Genomic DNA, 27,705 nt, shown 5'->3' with positions numbered 1-27,705 from the left:
GTATTAGATTTGGCTTATGTTAAGAAAGGTATAAGTAGACCTAAAAAGACTTGGTTAGAAAGTATTAAAAATGAAATGAGATGAGATGCTTCGGTGGATGAGTGGCTTCACTCTTTGAGATAGTATACAAATTGATCATAATTTTCTACAAACACCCTATCTTTTTACATCTCTATATAATCAGTTTTAGATCTATTTAAGCGCAATAATCCATTACTTATTTGCTCTTATATGTAGGTTATGGATATTAGAAATCAAAGAAGTTTGATGTATAATCGATTATCTCAAGGTCGAGATATTAACAGATGAATTTATTAATGGGGTGAACATTTTAATTCAGCAAGCGAAACAACTACCCAGCTTAATTTATATCAAAACGAAAGTTTTGATGTCCATGTTTTAAACACAAAAATCTAGTGCACCTAACACCAGATGATGTAACTGTTGATCTATATAGCAGAGGATTCATGCCACGGTATTGGTATTTGACTTCTCATAGTGAGTATGAGCCACAATTTAATTATCAATACGGTCATTCTACAAGTAGTAATATAGCTGAGGCTGAAAATATCTGACAAAATCTTAAGGAATTAGTTCATCATGCAACTGGAATACAAATTGAAAAAATATATAAGAGTTACCGAATACGGAGGCACAAAATTTTTATGATTTATTGCATGCTGCCCAGCAACCAATCTGGAAATGGTGCACCACTCACTCATATGATATTGCTCGTGAATGTTTTAATCAATTCATTGGGCTGCTTAAGGAAACCAATCCGATAGATAATTTAATTCATACATATCTATATCGGACAAAGAAGTTAGTTTCCAAACTTGATTTGACATACACAAAGATATATTATTATGTCAATGGATGCATGTTATACTTTAAAGAAGGTATCTCAGAGATTGCATGCCGTCATTACAATGCACCAAGATTTAAACCAAAATCTGGAAATATAAGGAAGCAAAAGGATGTGTCTGTTAGTAGGATATTCTACTTTCCAATAATTCCGAGACTACAACGGTTATATGTATCCATGAGATCTGCTGCACATATAAAATGACATAATGATCACATTTCATGAGAATGTGTTATCACACATCCATCAGAAGCAGAGGCTTAGATACACTTTGATCGTACACATCCCACATTTGCGGTCGAACCAAGAAATGTCAGATTAGGTTTATGCACATATGGTTTTACTTCATTCAGTCAGTCGACTACACCGTACTCATGTTGGCCCATGATACTCACTCCTTATAATCTTCCTCCAAAGTTGTGTATGACTACTCCTTATATGTTTCTGACACTTATCATTCTAGGGCCACATAATCCAAAAGTGAAGATTGACGTATTCTTACAACCGTTGATTGATGATTTAAGTTTATTATGGGAAGAGGGAGTAAGTACATATGATATCTCCACCAAATAGAACTTTACACTAAGAGCAACTTTGGACAATTGGTGACTTTCCTGCATATGGTATGCTCTCAGGTTGGAACACTTCAGGCAAATTAAGTTATCCATATTATATAAAACATACAAAATCATTCACTTTAAAGTATGGTAGGAAGAACACTTGGTTCGATTGTCATCGAATGTTTTTGCCTCCAAGTCATTATTTCAGGCGAAATAAATAAGCGTTTACTAAAAATAAAATGGTGATGTTTCAACCTCCTCCAAGATTAAGTAGTGATTTTTTTTTGAAAGAGTAAGGTTCATGCTCACCATATTGGATTCTTCAACATTAGCTGAGTTCAGATTGCTAAGATATGGTGTCAATCATAATTGGACAAAATAAAGTATTTTTTTGGTCGTTGCCATATTAAAGAATAAACCTTATTAGATATAATTTGGATGTTATGCATATAGAGAAAAATATTTTTGATAATATTTTTTATACAGTTATGGACATCAGAGAGAAATCGAAAGATAATATAAAAGCAAGGATGGACTTAAAAAAGATTTGTATAATGAAAGCTTTGGAATTGAAGGATAGTGGAGCGGGAAAATTTCTCAAACCAAAAGCTCCATTCACATTAACTTTAGAGCAAAACGAGCAATTTGTAAATGGGTGAAGACCCTACGAGTACCTGATGGATATTCTTCCAATCTAAGCAGGTGTGTGACATAAGATAGGGAGATTATTCGGATTTAAAGTCATGATTGTCACATCTTCATGCATTGTCTGTTATCAACTGCTTTTAAGTTATATGGGCTGAGTTGAATACTGCTTGGGGCAGCGCAGAGTATACTAGGAGGAGGGATCAAAATCAACAGAACAGAGCTTCTGATGTTGGGGGTTTGGGTAGTTCCCTTCATACTGGCGGCTCCATTCCACATACTGAGCACATACGACGTTTGGTAATGAATTTTAAATATTTTTAAATTTTTCTTTAATATAAATATTAATAGAATTATCTTAATTATAACAGAAAGAGATGCTGGGTAGAGAACCGACTCCTGTGGAATTACATAGTCACACTCATAAGCGACAGAGGATCAACAATGGATTGATGAGAGAGAAAGAAAAACCATATAATATTATATATATATATATATATATATATATATATATATATATATATATATATATATATTATTATATAATTATATATATATATATTATTATATATATATATGTTTAGAAATTTTATTTTTAGTTTAATTATATATATTTATATTCTACTTTCACAGGAGGAGTATACACGGCTTCGAGAGAGTCATGCCGCATCTGGTGAGGGCTCTTTTGGAGGCTCTGTGGAGTTTTTTGAGTATCGCATTTGGTCACAGGCCGTCGGAGGAATGCAGCATGACAGAGTTTATGATTTAGGTTTGCAAGCTCAGGCATACGAGGGGATGACCTCCTCTACTGCATCCAGCTTCGCATCCAGTTCACATGAGTCCTTATATGTTCAGCAAATAAGTGTCATTCAAGCTGAGCTAGAACAAGTAAGAAAATCACAAGCTGATTGACAAGCTGAACTGCAAGCACAGGTTCAAATGCAGATGCAGGAGCAACACAATCAGTTGTTGGATGAAATGCGCAAAATGAGGGAGCAGCTGAGTTGAAAAGAGGTAGCTCCAGCTGAGGAGGAGTCCACGAAGTCAGAGTAGTTTAATTTAGTCATATGAACTTGTTTATTTCTGTGAACATGTGTTATTGAACAATATTATGTTTTTGGTTATTTGATGTTATTGAATAAAGTCTTTACATGGCTATTTATGTTTTTAAATATATATTGAAGTTGTTTATATCTGTTATGTGTATAACTATCTTCTGGGAGTATTTTTGTTTATGTTTGCATGTGTGGAAATGCAATTATTGACTGAGAATGAATTTTTTTTGTCAATGCTACAGGTTTCCGACGGATTTTGCATCAAAAATTCGACGGAAACGACAATACAATGAATCATTGCAATTATGCCGTCGCTTATTTGGACGCCGAAAATTTCTAGCGCAGTTTACGGCATCCAATCCGCCTGACGTTTCCGGCGTCCAATATGCGTCGTAAACTAGCCGTAGCTTATTTACGGCGCATCTACGGCATTTTATTCACCGATAATTTTTGGCGGATCAATACGATGTAAACTTCCGGCGTAGTTATCGCCGAAATGTTTGATTGAAAATCGCCGGCTTGGCCAGCATTTTTTGCGTCGGTAATGCGCCTGAGATGGCGCCGGGACGGTTTCCGTCGTCTCATAAACGTCGAAAAGTTTTTTCCGACGCGAACCAAACCGGCGCACAAAAATTCGCCGTAAATGCACCGAAAACCCGGGACTACCGTCGGATTTTATGTGTTACCTGCTGATATAATCCGCCGGTAATAGCGGGTTTTCCTGTAGTGCATATGGTCCTAGATAAAGAGCTAAATATTACAACACTCCCTTAAATTCCGATTTAATATAGAGAGGATAACACCGTTATGGTTCCATGCGTGGACCGCTTTGCTCCTCCAACTCAATTTCCAAATAGAGAGGGAACACCAGTGTGTTCCAAGGCACAATGCTGCAGCGCTCCCAGAAGAAATTTTTTATTTAACTTTATTTTTTTATTTACATTATAAACTTCCTCATCTTAAACTTAGAACATTCAAAGATGCAAAAAAAAAAAAAAAAAAAAAATTTCTTACCACACGGTTTTGTAGCCACAAATATTGCACAGCTCGCACTACATGTGTTATATCTAATCTCATATTGATCATAACATACATCAAACTTCCAATTGTTAAAGCAGGTGGAGTCCTCTCCATATGTTCTTACTCTCCTTTAAATTTAGAGCATTTTTCCTTGGCTGAGAATGACCACCTAATGGAGTGTAAACTTGCTTTGCCTCACTCATGTTAAATCTTTGTAGCACCTTTTAACATATTCATTCTGAGAAAATTTTAGTATACTTGCACTTCTATCCCTATTCATTCTCATACCGATAATTTTTTTTGTTGAGCCTAAATCTTTTATTTCAAACTCTTTTGATAAATTGTCATTGAGATATCTTATATTCTTCTTATCTTACCCTGTAATCAGCATGTTATCCACATACAAAAATAAAATTTAATAATAGTTATCAAAATATTTGAAGAAATAATAATGATCTGCCTGGCACTTCGTGTACTCTTTATATGACATAAATCTATCAACACTTATATACCACTATCCTCATATTTGCTTCAACCCATACAGACTCTTTTTGAGCCTACACATCAATTCCTCTTTATATGTGATCATATATCCCTAAGGTTTCACCATGTATAACTCTCTTTCCAGGTCGCCAAAAATAAATAGTGTCTCTACATCTATATGTTTTATATGAAAATACTCTGCTGTTATTATGCTTAACACAACTCTGAATGTGGTTGTCTTTATCATTAACGATAAAATTTTAATGTATTACACTCCTTCCTTTTACTGAAAACCTTAAGACCAACCTTGTAGCGCTTACTATCATCATGTTCTTTCAGCCTATAAACCCATTTATTATGTAAATGCTTTCTTGTCATATGGTTGCTCTGTCAACTCAATGTTTGATTCAACATAAGTAACCCCCTCTCATCATTCATGGCTCGCTTTTTTGAATCATCAACTTATATGATCTCATTATAGCACTTTAGTTTACCATCATCATTTAGTAATAGATAATATAAAGAAGGAGAATGCCTCTATGTTGGTTTTGATATTCTACTCGATATCATCATTTCAATAATGTGTGTTTGAGAACCTCTTTATACTTCTTTACCTCGGGCAAAATTTATGTCTTTGTCTTATTAACTTAACATACTTTGAAGAATCTTCTAAAACAATCTCATTTATGTTATTATACATTTCATTTTTATTAAATGTGACATACCTGCTCTTGCTGAATTTTTATTCTTATAATCTTAGATTTTAAAGCCAATTTTATTTGAGTCATGTCCAATGAATATACATTTGATAGACTTTAGATTAAGTTTACTTTTGTATCTTGCATCAATTTGAATATAATAAGAACACTGAAAGACATTCAAGTGAGATAAACTTGCCTTCTTTTCACTCCAGACTTCCTCAGGTAATCCCTTATTAAAAGAAACTGATGGGCCATGATTGTTCAGATAAATAATATTATTCATTACCTTTGCCTAGAATTATTTTGGGTAAACTAGCATGTAACTTCATGCTCCTAGCAAGCTAAGTGATAGTTCTATTCATGTACCCTAAAACACCATTCTATTGTGGTGGTCTTGGAACATTAAACCCATGTTTGATTCCATTCAAAATATAATAATCCTCGAACTTATGAAACCCCTTAAGTAAAAAAAGAAGAAGCTAAACTCTTAACTATTGAGGCACCTTTTGATGTAATGGTTAATATTTTATTAAGAAACTCTAAAGTTAAGTATGCTCGTACATGAGCAATCATGGGATGGGTTACCTCCTGGGAAATTACACAAATGAGATGAAATCATGAGGCTATTGAGCCGAATCGGACAATATCTTAATAATTAAGAGTTAGGGTTATTATAAAATGGTATCAGAGCAATACACCAATCAGAAGATGAGAACTAAGTGTTATATAGTATAAAAGTGTTACGCCGTGAGGCCACATGTTGAAATATACATAAGAAAAAATGCTACATGATGGGAACCACCACTTGAACTTATATGGGCCACCTCTAGAATCATATATGCCTGGTGGATGAATTTGGAATAAGGATAGTGTCGAGAATATCACATATTTAAGTGAGGGAGTTTATGAAGCCCCTTAAGTAAAAAGAAGCTAAATTCTTAAATATTTAGACTCATTTTGATGTAAGTGTTAAAATTTTATTAAGAAACTCCAAAGTTAAGAGCGAGAATAATCCTATATGAGTGATCTCTTGGGAAGTTACACCAACATGACAAATTGTAAGCCTACCAAGCTAAATTGAATAATATCTTAATAGTTAAGAGTTTGGGCTGTTATAGAACTTATTATTATGATAATTGCCACCATTATATGATTTGAGATACTTCATATTTAAACTAATCTCATTCTCAACCATGACCTTCCATTTCTTGAAAATATCAAACACATCTAACTTTGTTTTAAGGCTTATACTCATACCTTTATATCGTGATCATTAAAAAAGTGATAAAATATAAAGAAACTCTTATAGAAGAAATTAGAGCAAGACCCCATACATTAGTATGCACGAAATGCATTTTCTTTACCTTCATCTTTGAACCAGCTTTTGAAAAACTCACATTCTCGTACTTGCCATAAACATAGTCTTCATAAAAATCTAAATCTATATATTTTAAATTAGAAAGTTTTTCTTTAGTGAGAAGATAATGCATACCATTCTTACTAATATGGCCAAGCCTACAATGTCAAAGATCGCCATCATATAGGGTGGCTGACCATGAGTTATAAATATAGCTCCTTTTGTAACCTTCCACAAATCTTCTATGAATGACATCTCATAGTCTGAGTTTCTATGTTGACTCATAGAAACTAAATTTCTTTTCAAAAAAGAAATATGTCTAACATCCTTAAGTCTCCAAGTTGATCCATTTGACATTCTAATATAAACATCTCCTTGTCCTACACCATTGTAGGGTGCATTGCCACACCTAGAAATTTACTATGAAAATTATACAAATTTATCTTCTCAAAATAGATAAGATATGCACTTAAAAATATTCAGAGGATACAACCCTCGAATATAGGTAAAAATATATAGCAATGACATTATTATTTGTAGATTAACAAATTCAAAGAGATAAACACAAAATAATGATAGACTTAGATTCAGGAAAGTATTAAAATAAACTAGTCAATGACACATATTGTCTTTCAAAACACTTGATGGATTGAGCCCAATTTTAAGATCGAGGGTCATGAAGATAAGCTAAAATAGAAGCATTCAAACATATAAGATTTATGAGTTTACAAGCAAATTGGATTAATAATGGATAATTATATTTTTTAATTTTGCATATAATTATCTACATCATCCATAGCAAGAAGATGGCTCGATTTTTTAAGCATATAATTATCTACTTAATTATTTAAATATTATTTAATATAACTATTATTTAATTATTATTCATACTTCAAATTATCTAATTAATTATTTAAATATCTTTTTTTTTTTTTTGACTTTTGAATCAAATAAATTAAATTTACACAAATCACATGTATAAATTTTGAATTCTAAAATTTCTTAATACAATAAATCAACATGAGCTACATTTTTAATAAAATTTTAATTACTCTTTTACTATTAATAACTAATTATACTATTAATTATTTAAGTGCGCCTCAGGCCTGGCTTGGGTTTGCGTTGCATGTTCTCCGTTCCATCGCTGGTCGCCTCCTTCGGCGTCGGCGACGGGGAGTTAGCTCGCTGTTTTGCTAAAAGCTTTTGCGCCTCCTTCACGAAAGTTCGACGACTTTCTGCCTGTTGGATCGGAAGTAACGAGGGAGCTATTGTGAAGGTAACCGTCTGTCGCACCTTCTGCGCGCTTCTTCGGCCAAATCCCGTAAATCCGCTAAACTCCCGTATTTATTTCGTTCTGAAATCCTATTTGGGAGGATTTAGCATAAATCCTGCTCATATCCTGGATATGTCTTGTATCCAAACGGCCCTTAACTTTTTTGGGAGAAAGTTTAGATTTTTTTTAGCATTGTTGTATATCTTCTCTTTTAGCGTTCGCTTCGTTTTCTTGCTCACTTGCTCGTTCCTTGATAATTATTTCAGTCGAAGGCGGTGGTTGGAAGATGGGCAGATTGTTTCTCCATGGGGCGAGACTTCTCTCGAGAGGATTTTGTTCTCTTGGATCGAATCGTATCAGTGTCTGTATAGTTGGTAGCGGCCCTGCTGGATTTTACACGGCTGAAAAGGTACATGAAAATCCCTAAACCTAGCTTTCATGCTAACTTGATTTCGAATTGCTGCGACTTATAAGAAGGTAAATCTCAAATAGGAAGGTTATAAGTAGGCATGTGAAGAAGCTTTAACGACTTTGAGAGCTTCATGTATGCAGAAGGATGCCAAGTTTAAGAGCATAATTAATACCTTGGAGTCATCTTTGGGTAGCTTGCACGCTTCTTCTTTCACAAGTAGAAATTGTAGAGTTGGAGGAAGCTTTGAAGAAATCAAATGAATGTAAGGTTGAATCGACTTTTTCAACCTTGCAAAGATGCCATCATTAACGAGTTTATTGAATTCAAAGAGTACATAGTTGAGATCGTGGCCAAGTACTAAGAAGGCATACCTTTTTACTTAGATTGTGTGAGCAACCATGGTGGGATCAACCATGTATGACATGATATAGATCCTTAAATTTCAATGCACTAAAACAACTAAACAATAAAGCTTTTGAAGATCTTGGTTTAGAGTTTCCTGAGAGTGAGGGCTAGGGTTCTTCTAAGAGCAATTCTAGAAGGATGTATTTTGTCTTTTTGGTTGAAGTCATTTTGGGCGGCAATGAAATGAACTTTTGAATTTTTTTTTAATCTTGTTTTCTCTTCCTTTTGTGAAAAATGCAAGCATGGTTTGAATGACAATGAACCAAGTAGTTGGTATTGGTATTGAGCAGAAATGAAGCGAGTTTTAATAAGCAAAATTTTGGAGTTAATACTAAGCAATTTTGAGTCAAATTTTGAGTAGAAACTTGCTAAAGCACTTATTAATATCCAAGATTTCACCAAATAGATGTTATATAAAATATCTTTGAATATACAAAGTAAATGCGATATTTTATTATTAGAAAAGTATCATAAATATGGGAGTATATTTAACCTTTTGTTTCGAAATATTGTTGCCAAGTCTTATTTGGCTTTTTCCTATTATTATTATTTTTTTTTTAGATTAGTTAACATCTAGGGTTAGTCTCACCTTATGCTACAATTTTTTCTCTTTGTTGGTGCATCCATCTTTAGAGTTTTTGTTGGAAAGGACTTTATCACTCGTAATATGGATCTTGTTATAAAGGTGGAGATCAAGTTTTAGAGTTTAACTTTTCATCCTAAGATACTTGGGATTTTGGCTTGATACTTGGTCTAAGCAATTTGGAGAGAAATCTAGAATGCCAATGTTGGTTCTTTGAAAGCAGTTGCCAAATATGTAATAATAACCCAATTGTCGAGTATTTGATTAGTTGATTAACGAAGTTTTCAAGTAGCAAAGTTAATATTTTTGAGAATTTATGTTACCTATTGAAAAGTTATAATTTTTACTATGATATTGTTTTACTTGATTCATCATAGTTTGCTTATTTCTTGAATGTAACTTGTGAAACAAGTGTTATAGCAACTTTGTTAAGGGCAAATCATCCACCAACTTGGGGGCCGTTGCTCTCCTATAGGAATTATTCTCACAATTTGTAATATTGACCTTAAATTGATACCACAATGGTCCCTAGCTTAAGTTAGTTTATCTCTTGCTTAACTAGTAAGGTATGCATCCGAGATTTAAGGCAGTTTTTTTAATGATTTTTAATCTAAGTTTGTCAGCATTTCGAGATTCAATTCAAAAGTTTGGTTGAATTCAAACTAAATAAATGAATGTTGATTCCATGATTGAATATCTTGATAGTTCCTATGAAAAAAATGTTGAACTATATTTGAAAATTTGTCAACTTCATACGTGATGAGTTACCCAAGTCATTGCAGGATGATTTTCTTGATTATGTTTAAATGTTTCAAAAATGGTTTGCATTCAAGTGTCAAATTAAAAATTCTAACAAAAAATTATAAACATTTTTTATGTAAAGATAAGAAAAGCAAAATGTGAAGTTTTTGCTTTTATTCAATTTCAAGAAAGAAAAAGCCACGAAGTTTTTTAAAATTTTTCCCTCTTTGATTTAATTTGACAGTAAATTTTCAATGGATGGTTTTAACTATTAGTCTTACTTATGCTAGAGCTGTTTCATTTGTTGACTCTTTAATAGTTGCATCTCCATAATGGCATCTATGTTTTGCTAGAACAAATTCTTGGACTTTCTAACTTTGATGAGTTCTTTAACAAGATTTTGAAGATTTCTATAGTCTTATATATCATGGTTGCGCTCTTTGTGAAAAAAACTATATTTTGATGGGTCCCATGTATGAGGTTATGTAGACAGTGGAGGAGGCTGTTGAAACTATTCCTAGTTATAACATTTACCAACTATGCATTGGATACTCGCAAAGAATGAAAGTATGACACTTATTTATGATCAATGACTTTTCTTTAACTAGAGGTCAATAAGATGGAGGGCTTCTCTGTTCATTTAGACGTTGATTGTTGTTGTGAGTTCTTTTATCCATCGAGAGAAAGCTTTATGAAATCTATTTGGCTTAAATGGCATTGTGGTAAATTTCATGTGACTTAAGGATATCAAGTGCTTGAAGTAGAAGTCTTCACATTATTGTGCTTTTTTGCATCAATTTGGCTATTGACATGTTCTAATAACACTGCCTAATAACACTGCCAAAGTTTTTTGTTGTTGTAACTTTGGTGCATATTTGAAAGAACCTTTTTGGAGAGCTTGAGTGAGTGTAGCCTAGATGACTATAGATTTGAAGTCTTCGTTGAACATCTTCTATTGAAAACAAATAATAAGGTGTTGGAGAGATTCACTTAGATTCTTGCCTCATATTAAAGAGAGTTTGTAAGCTTTTAAATTATTTATATGTGCTAACAAATTGTGTGACAAAAATTCCCTTGAATTCCAGAAAAAAACAATTTGTTCTAAGTGAAAGTCTTGAGAATTAGCATGGTGATGCTTGCCTAAATTTTGTGAATAATATTTGATAATTCACAGTATCGTAAATAGTAATAAGAGAAAATTGTTGACTTAAATAGTAAGACAAGAAATCGTGTACAACATGATTTGCTAGATCCATTTTTCTTAAAGAATCTTCGAGAGTTAGCATTTTGAACTCAGGTGAAGGCTGACTTCTGCTATTTGAAATGAAAATGCATTAGATGCTTTAGGCTGGGATTTTTTGATATGATGAGGGAAAGATGTTTCAGTAGTAGTCTCCTCAGGGAGGTACATTTTATTAATTGATGAAGTTGAGGTGAGTGTTCTAAAACTTGGTTTTGATCTATGAATTAAGGAACCAAGTTCCTTCAGGAGTTTAAACATGAGGAGTTGCTCTTAGAACTTGTTTAAGGATTCCTTGGATCATTCAAGTCAGATGCTGGTTTTGATCTATGAATTAAGGAACCAAGTTCCTTCAGGAGTTTAAACATGAGGAGTTGCTCTTAGAACTTGTTTAAGGATTCCTTGGATCATTCAAGTCAGATGCACTTGCATCTGACTCAACTATCAAGTGATAACAAAGTTTTGGTTCTCCACCAGAGAAGACCTTTCCTTGTCCTCAAAAGGTTCCATAGTTTGACCTCTTGTTTGTGCAATTGTCCACACTCATTGCTCCTAAAAGGACATTGGATCCAAATTTATTTGTGAGTGATATCAAAACCTTACTAACAAGTATGGATTAATCCCATGAGAAGATATAAGAAAGAAATTGAGCTTGGAGAGAGAAGATATATGATTTTACTAGATTGCTATTAGAAATTAATTACTCATTTCAAAATGTGATTTAGTGTCTCTGACTCATCCTCTGATCTCCTATTTATAGGCTTGGGTCAATGTTCAATGTGATAGGAAATGTTATATTTAAGTAATACATATAAAATTACATAGTAAGGCTTAACAAATGTTTATTTAAAACTTAGTTTGAGTTGTTGATTAGCTAGTGAATGAGGTTTTGATAGTGAATGAGGCTTATTATGAAATCTATGAAAACTTAGTTTGAGTTGTTGATTAACCTTTGTATGCTTGTTTGAGTTTATTTAATGAGTTCATTATAATTTAGATTAATAGTCTTAATGACTACAATTTAGGAATTCATTGATGAGCAGAACTCTACTTTGATGATTTTTATTTATAATAAATGTCAAGTTTATTTGCTGAGTTTAGAGGCAACTTGTCAAATAACTCTTTTAGGTGACTTGATTAATTCATGGTGATTTGTTGACTAAGTTTATAATTATAATGCAATTTGACCAAAATAATATTGGTTTTATATTTATGATCCTTTTATTAAGATCTCTTACCTTATTATTTTTTTATTCAACGTAATGTTCACAGATGTTGAAGGCTCATCAAACAGTGGAGGTTGATATTATTGACCGATTGCCTACGCCATTTGGACTTGTCAGATATGGGGTTGCACCGGATCATCCGGAAACAAAGGTCAACCTTCCTTTTAAAGTTCCCCTTGGGGGTTCCGTTATCCGGATATTAGTGTTGTCTTAAGAATAATTTTATTAGTGGTAGAGTGTTATTTATTAAATACAGTGCATTTGATTCAATGTTATCTTAAATAATATAATATTATCTAGGATGATCAGTAGTGCTATAATATTTCTTTTTATTGCCGTTAATTTTAATCATATGATAAACTAACATATAGATGCAAGCATGTAGCAAAACTGATTTAACATCTAGATTTTATTAAAATAAGAGTTAAATGTTATTTATAAATTTATTATTTAAAAATACCACCGAGCCAAATAGCTGATATTTGCAGTAGTATAACTAAATATAATATATGTCAACTAACCAAATAGTTCGTATAAACAAAAGTAAATAGTTGTATAAACAATTTGAAAACCTCCTTAAGATAAGGATGTGGATGTCTAATGTGATGTTCCTTTTTTTTTCCACATTATGTGGTTTCCATGATTTCATCCGCTATCTATAGGTTTAAACAAGGTAGCATGATCACATTGATGACTGTTAAAGAAAGAATCATAAGTCCAACTCTAAATAATTAGGATGAAGTTATTGTCGTTGAAGATAATATTTATGATGTTCAAGCTTTTAAATAAATTGCATTAAAGATTTAGATGAATTTGATTGATTTGAAAATCTTCACCACTTGAAATTAGAGTTGTCAAAACTGGTCAACGGGACGGGTTCGGGTCCGACCACAAATTGACCTAACTCGAATTTGGTTAACTCAAACCTAACCCGCTAGTAACTTGAACCCTACACCTCATAACCCGTTAAAATTGAAAAAAAAATTATTAGCTTATTGATCATAGATTTTAGGTTAATAAATAAAAAATAAGAAGATTATACCTATAAATAAAAGAAATTAAGAAAAAATATCAAAATCAGGTTGGCAGGTCGGGTCATTTATTGACACCCCTACTTGAAATTATGAAGTTTGTGAAAGGTTGGAAGAATTTTTTTTCTTATGGCCTTTGTATTTTAGTAGTGAGGAATTTCCAACCTTTTTCATCAGGGATGAAAAAGTTAAATTCTAAAAATCACTCTCATATCCATTTACCCATTGTGATAAAAATTAGTTGAAGAGCATCAACCATTATCAAATGTGCACTTGACTATGTTACAGAGAGGTTGCGTCTGCTGGTATTTGGTGGGGAATAATAGTTTCAATGCTTAATAAGTGAGCCCTGGATAGGATAGAGAGGGCAGCTCTAGACTCTAGTATGTTGAAAGCTAGGAAAGCAATTTAGGATTTTTGGAGGCGATCAGATAGAATAATTTGGAGTTTAATTTGACTTAAATACTTGGTTGAGAAAGGGAACATTCTTTAAGGAAAAAATTGCATAAGGATACTCTAACATAATTTTCTTTAGGATGGGCGTGAGAGCCTTTGAATTTGCACTGAGATTAATGCTATTCATGATATCATTATAAGCTGTAATATTAATGCAAATTTAAAGGATCTTGAACCTATCATAATGCAAATTATATCAGGATATCCTTACCCTTTTGTTGTTCTTTAATGCCTTGTTGAGAAGAAAGAACATGTAAAGCTCTCTTGAGTAGGTGAAGAGAGTTTGTTTGCTTGGTTTGCATTTTCTTGCGTTCTTTTCTCAAGCAGAGAGAGGGAGAGTGAAGCATTCCTTATTAATTTTTTTGAAGAAGACAAGTTTATACTGTTCCCTATATAGATAGTAGACATATGGAATTATCATCATGGCATTCCTCTAAAATAATTGTATAGTTTTCATGCTCTAAATAGGAGAATAAAGTAAACATCATGTATTCTATACGTAGAAATGTACTAAACATAATGAATTTGATGGTAATACACTAAAGACCACAATATAGCATGTCATACTTAGGGATCATGCCCAAAGTAGCTCAAGCTGAGCTAGGGTGCTGACCTTTCCATTGTGAGTATCTCCGTTTTACCGTCTTTGCAGATGTAGCGCTAGTGTATAATTCTCAATGACTCATGTAGCTAATAATGTAGCCATATTTAACAATTATTATATATTCTTGGAACCTATTGATTTTTTTTTTACATTCATTAATTTCATTTTGAATTAAAGTTTGAGATGCTGAACTCTCCCCTTGGTTTCATTGGAGAGCTACATGTATTCTTAGTTGGTTATCCCTTCTTTCTAGTCTTGATTATTTCTTCACGTTCACTATTAGTTCATTATTAGTAGTGGCTATCTTTTTCCATGTCATGCATTCAGTTGCCAAGGGTTTTCATGTTGTGGACAGAGGTTTTGACCATTGGAAAATTTTGCTTAATGTCTTGGTGGTATTTAGCAAGTAATGAGTGTTCAAAAAGCTTTAGAGTTTCTACTCTAATAGCGAAGTGCATGTGAATATCAAGGTTGTAAAAATCGGATCGGGCATCGAATCAGAAAAATGAGAGGTTTAAGATGCAATAGTTCAATTGGATTTTAACCGGAAGTTGAACTGGATGACATAAAAATATTAAAAAAAATTAAATAAAAAATAAATGATTAGAAAATAAATTTAGTTCACATATAAAGTTATCAATTTAAGATAAATTATTACTGATTTATGTTATATATTTAGATAAAATTTTCAACTATAAATTATATATTAAATCCACATTATAAACTCATTTATAGATCATTTATATTAGTTCATTTATAATCAATAAATAGATAAAAATATTTTTTAATAGTTTATAATTAAAAATAATTAAATATATAATAATTAAATATTATTAACCAAAAAATAAAACACTATTCAGATTATTAAAAAAATATGTTTAAAAATATAAGAAGTATTTTTTGTGAAATTAAAAACTTCAACTAAGTTATTTAGTCCTACATCACTTGAAAACTTTGTTTTAGTCTTATTTATATAATTTGTATAGTTAGGAGCTTACATGGAGTGATAGGATCATGTGGGTATGTTTTGTTGGTAAATGATCACTATATAAATGAAAAAATGACAAAAATGATCAATTGATTCTTTATGAAGGACTGGTCCCGATTATATTGAAAGACCAAAATGGTCCTCGACAAGTTCTAAGAAATTTAGGGCCAGTTCAATGATTTGCCGGTTGAACTAACGATTATGATTGATTCATACTGGTTTGATCAAGATTGATTTCTATAATGAATTAAACTGACCATATGACCTATTCATGTTCAAATTGCTGGTTCAGTTTGATTTTCAAAATCATTAGTTTTATAATGATATGGTGATGAATAATAACTTCAATTGAATATTTGCCAACTCAGTGTAAATATGACTTGAATTTGCGAATAATATCTTGGTTTGGGCGAGCCAAGGAGAGTTTGTCTACTATAGAAAAAGGAAGTGGTCTAACAATCTCGATCTTCTCATTAGAAAAAAATGGGCTTATGTTTGCCTTGAAATATAGAAGCTTGTTTTTGTATAGGTGGAATTAAGTCTTGATGAAAATATTAAAGAAATAGGTGGAAAGAGAGGGAAGCACTTCCAAATATGCAACTCACCCACAATATTTGCAAATAAAGAGAAGTACGAGCATTAGGAAGATCCTTCAAGATGATTAGAGCCACTTGAGTAATTTTCGACGCAATGACCAAATTTGGAAACCATATGAACCTAGGAACCTTTAGTGAGGGATATTATTGAGGTGATGGGTAGAGGCAATGCTGAATAGTGCTACCAATAGAGATCAGGATGTGAACAATTTGAAAATTGTCTCGAGTGGTGAGCAACTATCATTAAGTTAAAAATTGACAGGACAACAGACATCAAGAGCCACTGAGCCAATCGCCCTAATGCGGCACAAGCACATGTGTGCTCTGCACATCAATTAGAAAACCTAAACATGAGTGGAAGATCCGTAGACAAGCTTGCGGGATGCGGACCCAACAACACATGTGATAGAGTGCCACGCACAATGGGATCACCCTGCACACTGGTGTTGCCGAGGCAGGGGGCATGTAGTCTACATGGGAGCGGAGGGCATGCTGGCACTTCTGCTTGAGCTAAAGAAGAAAGATGCTAGAGATGCGATTGATTTCATTTATATGAATTTGATGGTGAAAGAAGTTCTTCAAGTTAAGTTTGCGTAAGAACATTGCTTACACTTTCTATTCAAGGAATGGACATTATTATTTAACAATTGTAGTTGTTTTATAAACTAGAAGATTGAACCATTTTAGAATTTTAAAATGAAAATATTGTTTCGTTGAATTGTAAAGTTTATTTGTGCCCTTCGCTTTGGCAATTTGAGGTTATATTTTACCTAAGCATGCTTTGTCTTTCTACTGCACTGATTAATTCATTTCAGTCTTGACATGTCTTTGGTTTATTGACTATGTTTTTATTTTCATTAGTTGTCTTAGATGATTTGGTCACATAAAACGACGGCCTTCTAATGACCCGGTTAGCAGAGTAGATGTATTAGATTTAACTTATGTTAAGAAATATGGAGGTAGACCTAAAAAGATTTGATTAGAAAATATTAGAAATGACATTTCTTTATTAGATCTAAATGAGAATTTGACTCTTAATCGGATACAATGGAGAAAAAGGATTTATGTAGCCGACCCCACGTAGTGGGATAAAGGCTTGATGTTGTTGTTGTTGTAGGTAGCTAGATTATGTGTTCTTAAAGTAGGAATAATGGAAAAAGCTTGTCAAAACCCAGTTTTGTTCGATATCTATCTCCCTTCGAAGTCGATGTCTTGTTTCATTTGATTTGGGATATGATACGACAACAATGTAATAACTTGCTATTTTGTTTGTGTGTGCATAAAAGCTAGTTTGAGGGGTGCATTTAAGTTAATATTAGCCTTGATACTTATCCAAAAAAATTAGCATGATCAACACGAATCTCAAGGTAATATTTGAACTGAAAGCTTATGGAATTAAATTTGTGATCGTTTGAACACCAATTTCAAAAAGCCTATAGTTGAATCGAGTATATTGACAAGGCAAACCCATCAACACCACAAGTGACTCAATTCGACTCCCAATGAGCTCAAATCAAACATATATAGTGTATTTGAATATTTTTGTACATAAAATGAATGATCAAATGATTTCCAATTCTAACATACTTATAGTAAAATCGAGAGGCTTGACGAGACGAATCTATAGAGCCTAGGCTTAACTGATTCTGACATCATTAAGGCCTTCAAATGTTTAATAAACGATCTAAGATCGAAATGATCAATATGAATCGTACGATGGAAAGCTTTGGATTCTAACCAAATTTATCAAAATACACTTCTTACAAAGCCTATAAATAGGGCGTCATTCTCTACTAAAGGAGAGGTTGAAGAGCTGAGTAAACTAAAAAGCTCTTTGGTATTTTTGAGCTATTATCGCTAACGACCACCAACGATGTTCGTTGTCATCTTTTCTAGTTTATTGTGAAAATATAATCCTGTTTTTGTATTTTTGTAATTCATTTAAGGATATTTAAATTCTATAACCCCTTTTGCCTCACAAGGAAAAGCTTTTTTGTAACTCCCATTTATATAACGGATTTTTACAAATGAGTCAGGCTCCGTGTTTTATTTTGCTTTCTTGAGTATTCTATGTTAAAAATCTTGGGTCTCATCAATATATCTGTGTGGGTTGGAATTTTATATAATACTAAGAGGATTTAATTTTGACTCTCCTGCTACAAAATTTTCTAGCACACAATCCTTATATAATGTGATTTATATGCCAAGTTTACCTCGCTTGTTTTTTATTGTTATTTCATATATATATATATATATATACTGTATAAATTGCTACTACGTACTTGTTACAACCAAATGATACCAGAAATTTGAAAACAGATCGTGGCCAATCAATTCTCTCGGGTTGCTAAAAGTGAGAGATGCTCCTTCTTTGGTAACATTGCTCTTGGAAGTGTCATTTCTTTGTCAGAGCTCAGAGAGAATTATGATATAGTAAGCATTCCAACTTGTGTATGACAATAGATTATGGTTGACAATAGTTCTGGTTATAACTTGTTGGCTTGCAGTATTTGACCATTTATTAGACTGCTATCTGCTTTCAAACAGGTTGTTCTTTCCTATGGCGCTGAAAGTGACAGATCTCTTGGAATTCCTGGAGAGGTACGTCAATTCTAGTTTAGATATGTCATTTCATCACATTCCTAGTTGTTATCCGAAGAGTAGATCTCATCTCTCTTGGCCTGCTTGCTATTTTAAACTTTAGAATTAGTTAGATTCTGGATTCTGCTTAATCTTATTTTTTGATAAAACTAGACAAGTGACAGTACTCACGGGAAGAATTACTGTAAGTTATGAAAGCATTGATTTGTCTCCTTATATATATATGCTGTGCTTGAAGCCATCATAGCTTATTTTGAGGATTGGAACCACATTGACAAGCTAAAATTAAGCTTAATAATTATCATTGATGTTGCTTCTTTCATTGTAACTTGTTTTTTATTGTATGAGTTGATAGGTATAACTCAAATTTGCATGATAAATTAATGAATGATTATATTAGATGAGCGGTTAGAATTACATCTATTGAACATAAGAGAATTGAAATTTGACTTCATTGATTTGGGCATGTACATTGTACAACGAAGTTTAGAAAATGCATCAAGAAAAGGACCAAAATGGTCCCTTGACTCTTTATGAAAGACCAAAATTGTTCTCAACTATGTTAAATGATCATTTTGATCGCTCAACTCCTTAAAGAGAAAATAAAGTAGGCCTACCATAGAACTATTTTAATTCATTTTTAAAGATTTTAGGGACTAAAATAGTCCTTTAATAAAGTTGGGGATCAGTTTGGTCATTTATAAAAAATCTATGAACTATTTTGATCTTTTTCTTAAAATGCATCGATAATATTATTGTTAGAAGATTAGAAAGAAGATTAAAGATCTAAGGGAACATGAATAAAAAAAATTCAAAATACTTTACAATAAATAGGTTTATCAACCCAAGAAACGCTCAATATGAATGAATGAAAAATGAGGAATTAGAAAGCCAAGGCCAACTAGTCAAGAAAGGGTCATCATGAGCATTTGCTGGGTGTCGCTGGAGAGGTTGGGAAAATTGGCTTGTGCAATGTTTGTTTGTTTTGTTGCTTGTGAAATCTTGTCTCAAAAGGTGGCTGCCTTCACTATTTTTCTAGGATTTGAATGGCATATACTCAGCCAGAGAGTTTGTTTGGTGGTATAATGGACATCCCGACTGTTTCAACATGGCACCGGATTTGAAGAGCACTGATACAGCTGTTATCCTTGGTCTGGTATGTTTCTGCAATCTTTTTAACGGTTGATAAATTATTAATTTGGTAATTTGAAATATATCTCCATTCTCAAACACCAAAATTAGCTTTGCTTGAATGTAAAATCTTCCTATTCTCTTATGGAATAAATTTCTTATTTTTATTTTGAAGTTAGCTATGAGCACAACCGTTCTAATACATCATATATCCTTCTAGGGAAATGTTGCACTTGATGTTGCTCGTATACTTTTGAGACCGGTTAGCGAATTAGCAAAAACAGATATTTCAGATCATGCCTTAGCTTCTCTTCAGGACAGCACCATAAGGTATGTCATTTCTCCATCCTCACAAGATGGAATGGCTACATGTTGAAACTATACTTAAGTATACTTTGCATTAGAAAGGTTTACTTGGTAGCAAGGCGTGGTCCTGCACAAGCGGCTTGCACGGCGAAGGAATTGCGAGAAATTCTTGGTATAAATCAAAATCTGAACTTTTTTTGTATGGAACGCATTATCCAGTTCTCCCATTTGAAGAAGATGGTGCTAAATCAACATAATCTAATCTTCCATAATACACTATGGTGATGGGATTTCATGGGAGCTGCTTCTTCCCTGGTTAGTCTTAAACATGCTCTAAAGCTTCAGAAATACTTTCAGGTATGAAGAACCTACACATCAAGATTCAGCAAGTTGACCTAGATATATCACCTTCTGATGAGGTATATACTATTATGCTTTAGACCAAAAGTTACAACTATGAATTTACTCATATACCTCTGTAATGTCATCCAAATATGTGAGCCATTTCTGCTGATTTGATCTCTCCAACAGTCTCGTATTCTAGTTCTTCCAATTTTACTAAAAATCATATTATTGAGATATGCTAGCTAGTTTCCAACCTTTTAAATTATTAATTCAATTTGCTAGATGGATTTCAAATTTTAATGGACAATTACATCTATTTACTTTACTTTTGGGAACATGCTAAACTGGCACTATCATTCAACATAATGAAGTTCTTTGCCGCCTAAAAATTAATTAGGCTAATTTGCATTGGTCTCATTTTTTATACGTATTTGTAATTTGGTGTCTCTTATTTCAATAACCCAAGTTTTAATATTCTGTGGGTAGGTGTGTAAATGAGTCGAGCTCGACTCGGCACTCAAAAAAGCTAATATTATATTTAGTTCTTTCTCTATATAACTTCTTTGTGTGTTTTGTAATATCCAAAAAGACTACATTTTCCTAAGATTCTGATTTTATAGCATTCAAATATAATTCAAGACACTATCGATTCATATTTACAGATCATTTTTTATTGCGTAAGATGCATAAAATTATTTGCAATTCATATATATACTTGAATTTTTTGATTTAGGAGAACTTGCTTGTGATTTTGCGACTAAGAACCTTCAAATTAACTGATACCAAACAAAACATTTTATGTAACAATCTCTTGAAAAGCAACAGCATTTATCTATAGCTACCTTAACTCTGTGGAGCTGTATTTTACAAGGGTTTAGGCCTGCAACTTACAGAGAGTTTGACATCATTGTTGTATTTTCTTCTCAGCTAGTTTATTTATTGATCATGTGCATCTTTACTCTAGTTAACTGTATTGTATGGTTGGAGTAGTTCTAGTGGAAGATAAGATTAGAAAGAGTAACCTTAGATGGTTTGGTCACATAAAACGGCGGCCTTCCAATGACCTACTTAGGAGAGTAGACGTAGTAGATTTAGCTTATGTTAAGAAAGGTAGACATAGACCTAAAAAGCTTGGTTAGAAAATATTAGAAATGATCTTTCTTTATTAAATTTAAGTGAGAATTTGACTCTTAACAGTACACAATGGAGTAAAATGATTCAAGTAGGCGACCCCACAGTGAGATAAAGGCTTGATGTTATTGTTTTACCCGCTTGCTATTTATGGTTTTCTCACGAAAGTGTGCTTGGCTAGAAATTATGGTAAGATTTCTCCTTACCTCACCCACTATCTAGGATAAATGTTTCTCTAATAATTTTGAGTTCCCTATCAAGTATTAAGTTTGCTGTCCCTCATTGTAGCTTCACAGTCTTTTTTCTCAAATTAATGTAGGTTTCGTTTGGGATGGCTTTCTTACTACTTCTTAAAGCAGCTTTTTAGTACAAAAGTTATAATTTTTATACTAAAAAGCTGCTTGAAGAAGCAGGAAGAAAGCCGTCCCGAACGAAGCCGTAGTCTTCCATAAGTATTTTTGAACTAATTTATATATTCATTCTATGAATTTATTTGTCTTTCTCTTGGGATTGCTAAGTCTATTCCTCTGTACACTAAACTTGAGAATTGTAACTTTGATTTGCTAATTATAGGAAGAATTGAAGAAGCAGCGTATACAGAAACGAGTTTATGAGTTACTCTCTAAAGCAGCTTCTTCTCCACACTGTCCTCCTGCAGAGCAAAGGGAACTCCACTTTGTGTTCTTCAGAAAGCCTGATAGATTCTTGCCTTCAGAGAATGGCTGCACTGTTGGTGCTGTGCACCTTGAGAAAACATTTTTAGAAGGCAAGGCTTCTAATTCCTCTCTCCTTCCCCACACCTGCAAATGTTTTCTATCTGATTTTTTTTAATAAAGGGCTATCTCCCTTAACTAATACTTTATTGTTGATTTTACAGAGACTGGCAAACGATTAGCAGTTGGTAGAGGGGAATTTGAAGATATCACCTGCGGGTACAAAGGCCTTCTTGTCCAACTAGTCATCCATAGAACCATTAGTTTCACTAATATATCATCAAAGCTAGTTAATTTCTATTTGTGTTTGCAGACTTGTATTGAAAAGTATAGGTTACAAGTCTTTACCAATTGATGGGTTGCCTTTTGATAATCATAAAGGTGGGTTTCTCTCTCATAGGCCTATTGGCTTCTTGCTCTTTATTTATAGGAAGTCTTATTTCCCTAACAAGGGTGTTCTATGCAGCTATAACCTTACTTAAAGCCACATTGTCAACACTAAACCCTAATGACTACAACTAAAACCTGACAAAAAATCTAAACCTTAAAAGATTAAGCACTAAACCCAAAATTATGAAAACTAAAGCCTAAAACCTAACCTTTAACCATAAACCCTAATCCAAAAAAAAACCTAAATCCTAATCCCTAAATGCTAATCATTACACCTTAAACCCTAAATAGTAAATCCAAAACCATAAACTATAAACAAAAAACCTAAACGCTAATAAAAAAATCATAAATTGAAAATCCTAAACCCTGTTATGCAAAACCTTAATCCTAAATATAAGAAGTTATAAAGAAGAAAAAAAACCCTAAATATAAGAATTCAAACCATAAAAACAAAATCTTAAACCAGAAACCACCACATATGCAAAACCTTAAGAATTCATACACGCAGATGCCCACTGCTCCTAGGAAGATATTTTTTAAAAAATTTGGCTTCCCCACCCCATCCCCATTGTTGGGAGCTTTGGTTTTACTATAGAAGTCCTTGCTTTGAAGCTTCTTTAAATGGGTTTGTGATGAGGACATCAAAGTTCGCCACGTGTACCATCGTCGGAGACGCAGATCGACGGCTACGATCGAGAGCCTTTATTTCTGATTTATTTTGTATTTTATTTATTCTCGCATTTTATTTTTCTAGTTTGCCCCTGTGAGTATTTAGTCGCTTGTGTAGCCCTGAGGGCATTTGTGTCTTTCAGTTTTGTCTTATCTTGGCCTATTTAAAGGAGGTCTCATGCATTGTAAAAAATGATGAATTATGGAATGAAAAAAAAGTTTGTTCTTGTTTGATCTGAGTTCATGAGAGGAGAAGCCCGAGGAGGGTGATTTGCAATACCCATCAATCTTGGTGGATACCAAGGTTCGCGGTTCTCTTATCTTTCTTTTCTTTTATTTTTCCTTGCATCGAATTCTCTCCCCAAACTTCCCACCCGCCGGCCTCATTCCCCACAAGGTCTTTCTTGGTAATTTTCCCTAACCCGAGCCCCTCCCCTTGCCGTCGGCCTTGTTAGGCCGCCCAAGCCGCTAACCATCACCCACCCGATCGCCGGCCTCCTACACCCCGTCCCCTTCCCCTCCTCACAAAATCGAGCCCACCTTCACTGGCCCGCCGCCCCCCTTAGCCTCCCCAAACCGCCCCCTCTCCCCCTCAGCTTGTTCCACCCACCAGCCCACCCACCATAATTCTCCAAATACAAATTTTGAAATTCAATTTCTGTCATAAATACTTTCCTAAATTATCTCTATGTGATTTAGGGAGGGAATCCTTGTTGGCAATCAATTTATTTTGAATTTCAAAACTCCTTTCTAAGAAAGTTAAGTCCCATTATGAAGTTTCTTATTATTTGAATCAAATCTGAAATTAAATTCAGATTTGATTTAAATTACATTAACTTCCTTGGGGCCCACATATTAATCCCAAAACCCCTCTCTCTCCTCTCTACATGGCCGGCCCCCTCTCCCTCATAATTTCTCTCCCAATTTCATCAATAGCCTCTCATTAAACCTCCATAATTACCTCCTACAATTCCCTCTCATCCAATTTAACTCTCTCCATTCAAATTTGAATTTAAATTCAAATTTATCCCGCCAAATCCACTTAAATCTGAAATTAATTTCAGATTTCTAAATCTTCCACCAAATCCTCGTTAGCTCAAGCCGCCCCCTTACCTAGCTTCTCCCACCCGAGCCCCCACCTCTCCCTCTTCTCCTTGGCCGCTCCTCTCAAGTGGCGGCTTCCCCTTCTTCCACCTCAACGTTTCTACACACGACAAGGATCTCCCATGGTCATGCATGGCCGATCCGGAAGTTGATCACGGCTTTGCTTACAACGCCCAAGGAGAGATCGAAATCTTCCTCTCTCCCTTCTACAAGCCGGATTGGGAGTCCGACGGCAACGTGGAACGTTACATCAATCACACCGTTTATTGTCTCACTGAGACTATCGAGCTTCAACGACCAAGAACTCCGTGGACTCTTATCGGACGACCGCTCACTTCTCCAACTCCGGCTTCTTCCCTGGCGACTAGTCTCCTTGGCGTCACTTGTTTGATAGTGGCATCCTTAAGTGTGCTTGCAATTCTCTTCCGCTAGCCTCCACTTTCAAGAGATTGAGTGAATGATCTAGATTTTAAACTTGAGGTTTTTGTTACATTTTCTATTTGCATTACCTACTAGTCCTTGGTTGTTATTTTACAAGTCCTACTAATCTCAAATTGTAACCAGTTGCTATTACTTAATCTTTCAATGCCATATTCTTAAACCTTCACTTGAGCAAACAAAGAGTTTATTGGTAGCAAAGCAAAGTTCATCACTTCTATTAATATCGTAATTGTAATTCTTGGTTATCACATTTTAGTTTCACATCAGTTTGTATATGAGTTTGTAATTAAATTCACTCAAAGCTATTTAAAAAAATCTTATGCTGTAGATTTGAGGAGCTTTTTGAGTAATTTTGGTTATAGAACTTCAGTTTGATTTAAGAATTGGTATAATTTTCTTCAAAAAAAAAAGGCTATCATTTTATCTACTAATGGTTTTGACAGGCGTGGTTCCAAATCTGAAGGGCAGAGTTCTGAGCAGCTATCAGAGAGGGCATGAGGCTGTGGAGCATGGCTTGTATGTTGCTGGGTGGTTGAAAAGAGGTCCTATAGGGATTGTCGCTACTAATCTCTACTGTGCTGAGGAAACTGTAAGTATGATTATCAAATTCAGGTTTCATTTGGAATGACTTTTTTACTGTTTCTTAAAGCAATTTTTTGTTACAAAAAACTGTTTTAAGAAGCAGTAATAAAATTGTCCCAAATGAAGTCTCAGATACTTAATAAATTATAACCGGCACTCAACCTCTTTGCTCGCTAATGGAGCGTCTAGGGAGAAATTATTCTATGCGGATATTGGATCATCCGGTGGCGAATCATAACATGTCACATCATCCAATACACAACGGTACCTAGCCACAGTACACAATAAACATGGCCTATTCTGATTCGCTTCCGGACGACATCCATATCCGCACAGGATAATTTCATGTCTATAGGACCATCAAGAGTGCCACCAATAACATCCTACAATAGCCTGATATCTCACGTCGATATCGATATATGGAACTTCGCTTCGATTATGATGTTATCATAATGAAGCATTCCTAAAGATGATGATCGAGTGAAGTGGCAAAATTTTGAAGAAGTAGAGGAGGAAATTTGATCTGATTGTAGATAGTAATTATATTCTATGATTGCAGGTTGCAAGCATCTCTGAAGATGTGGAGAAGGGCTTGCTTACAGCTGCTTCTGGTACTCCAAAGCCAGGAAGGCAAGGGCTTCTTCAACTGCTTGAGAACAAGAATATTAAATTCGTACCTTTCAGTGGCTGGGAAAAGATTGATGCTAAGGAGAAGATGGTAGGTCAGCAGAGGAACAAGCCAAGAGAGAAAGTAACTACATGGGAGGACCTGTTAAAAGCTTCAAATGTGTAAAACATGAAGCCCTATGAGATTTTATTTTTTATTGCAATTATTATTGTTTTGAATTTTCATGCAACCAATGTATAATAGATAGAGGTGTAAATGAGTCGAGCTGAGCTCGAGGCATCTCAAATTTGAGCTTGAGCTTGAGCTTGATTACTTAATTGAGTTTGAACTCAATTTTGAGTCAAGGCTCACGAGCTTGCTCATCTATTATGAAAGAGAAAAAATAATTATGACTCAAAAGTATTATTATGATAGAATGATGCAATAAATGAGAAATTGTAATAGTAATATATATATATATATATATATATATTAAGCATACAAATCTTAATGTGTTTAAGTGTAATTTATATTAATATTTGTTAACTCAATGAGCTAGAGTTAAATCAAGGCCAGCTCAAGTTTAACTTATTATCTCATTAGCCATTTATTGGATTAATTATTCTATCCGGATGTTGAATATCGTCTGTAGATTAATTATAATGTACCACGTCACCCCTATGTTCGGTACCGCTGCTCAATACTGTTGATGACTTGACGTGACGTATTTAAATTGGTATTTGAATGATGTTTTGCATTTGATCTCCATACAAAATAATTTCTCCATTTATTGAGCAGAGGAGGTAGAACTAGCGCTGACTCGCACCCTGAAGCAGGCTTCTTGAAGTCCAAGCCTTGTATGTTTCCATGGTATTATTTTTACAACAATTATATTCATGTAATTATACTAATCAGTTGAATAAATTTCAGATTTTTTTTAATTATTTATTAAATATTAAAATAAGATTGACTAAATTATGCTAATTTTAATAAAATTTATAGTATATTTATGGTCAAAATTAACACTTCATTTAAAAACTTAGCATCTTTTTTTTTTTTTTTAAACTTATCATCTTATAATTACGTTGTTAGCCTCGTTTAAGCTCGGTCCAATATGAACAGCTGTAAATTATTTTAAATTAAATGAACCTTGTTAGTTATGTTAATATATTTTTATTGTTTTTTTAAAGTAAAATTTTATGAAAAAAAATATTATTCATTTAATTAAAAAATTATTTTAAAAATTAATAAGACGAAAGTTGTCTTTATTTAAGCCGCAGTGACATTTTCCACTAACTAATAGATTGGCAAATATTCATTTATATGAAATTTAATTAAAATTTCATTCATATAATTTTAATTTTTGTAAAATATAACAAGCATATCAAAGAACAAATTAAAGAACGTTGTTGTTTATGCTCCATCATTCTTTAATTTTTATTTG

The 27,705-nt window shown here is 33.5% G+C and overlaps 1 protein-coding gene across 4 annotated transcripts; it reads left to right on the top strand.

The window, feature by feature from the left end:
- The first annotated feature begins 7,792 nt into the window (after positions 1–7,792).
- Positions 7,793–26,731, top strand: LOC110095192 (NADPH:adrenodoxin oxidoreductase, mitochondrial). Of its 4 annotated transcripts, none has more exons than XM_020820627.2 (14): positions 7,793–7,962; positions 8,226–8,368; positions 12,613–12,717; positions 18,561–18,674; positions 18,789–18,842; positions 19,882–19,998; positions 20,194–20,303; positions 20,378–20,451; positions 20,637–20,698; positions 22,329–22,521; positions 22,633–22,687; positions 22,782–22,849; positions 25,516–25,661; positions 26,214–26,731. In XM_020820627.2, the coding sequence occupies exons 2-14, from the start codon at positions 8,246–8,248 to the stop codon at positions 26,445–26,447; spliced, it is 1,455 nt and encodes a 484-aa protein (XP_020676286.1). In that variant the 5' UTR covers positions 7,793–7,962; positions 8,226–8,245; the 3' UTR covers positions 26,448–26,731. The 4 variants fall into 4 exon arrangements, with proteins under 4 accessions (XP_020676286.1, XP_020676287.1, XP_020676288.1 ...); XM_020820628.2 differs by lacking the exon at positions 7,793–7,962 and adding an exon at positions 7,986–8,007; XM_020820626.2 differs by lacking the exon at positions 7,793–7,962 and adding an exon at positions 8,024–8,098.
- The last annotated feature ends 974 nt before the right edge of the window (positions 26,732–27,705 follow it).

Source organism: Dendrobium catenatum, unplaced genomic scaffold (assembly GCF_001605985.2).
Source record: "Dendrobium catenatum unplaced genomic scaffold, ASM160598v2 fragScaff_scaffold_1063, whole genome shotgun sequence".
NCBI classification, from domain to species: Eukaryota; Viridiplantae; Streptophyta; class Magnoliopsida; order Asparagales; family Orchidaceae; genus Dendrobium; species Dendrobium catenatum.
This window is presented reverse-complemented; position numbering and strand designations above follow the sequence as displayed.

What these genes read in the sequence shown, in the direction of transcription:
- LOC110095192 (XM_020820626.2), top strand. An exon ending in TGAGAAAACATTTTTAGAAG is followed by an intron (nt 22,522 to 22,632) that starts GCAAGGCTTCTA and finishes TTGATTTTACAG; the next exon opens with AGACTGGCAAACGATTAGCA. An exon ending in GCCTTTTGATAATCATAAAG is followed by an intron (nt 22,850 to 25,515) that starts GTGGGTTTCTCT and finishes TGGTTTTGACAG; the next exon opens with GCGTGGTTCCAAATCTGAAG.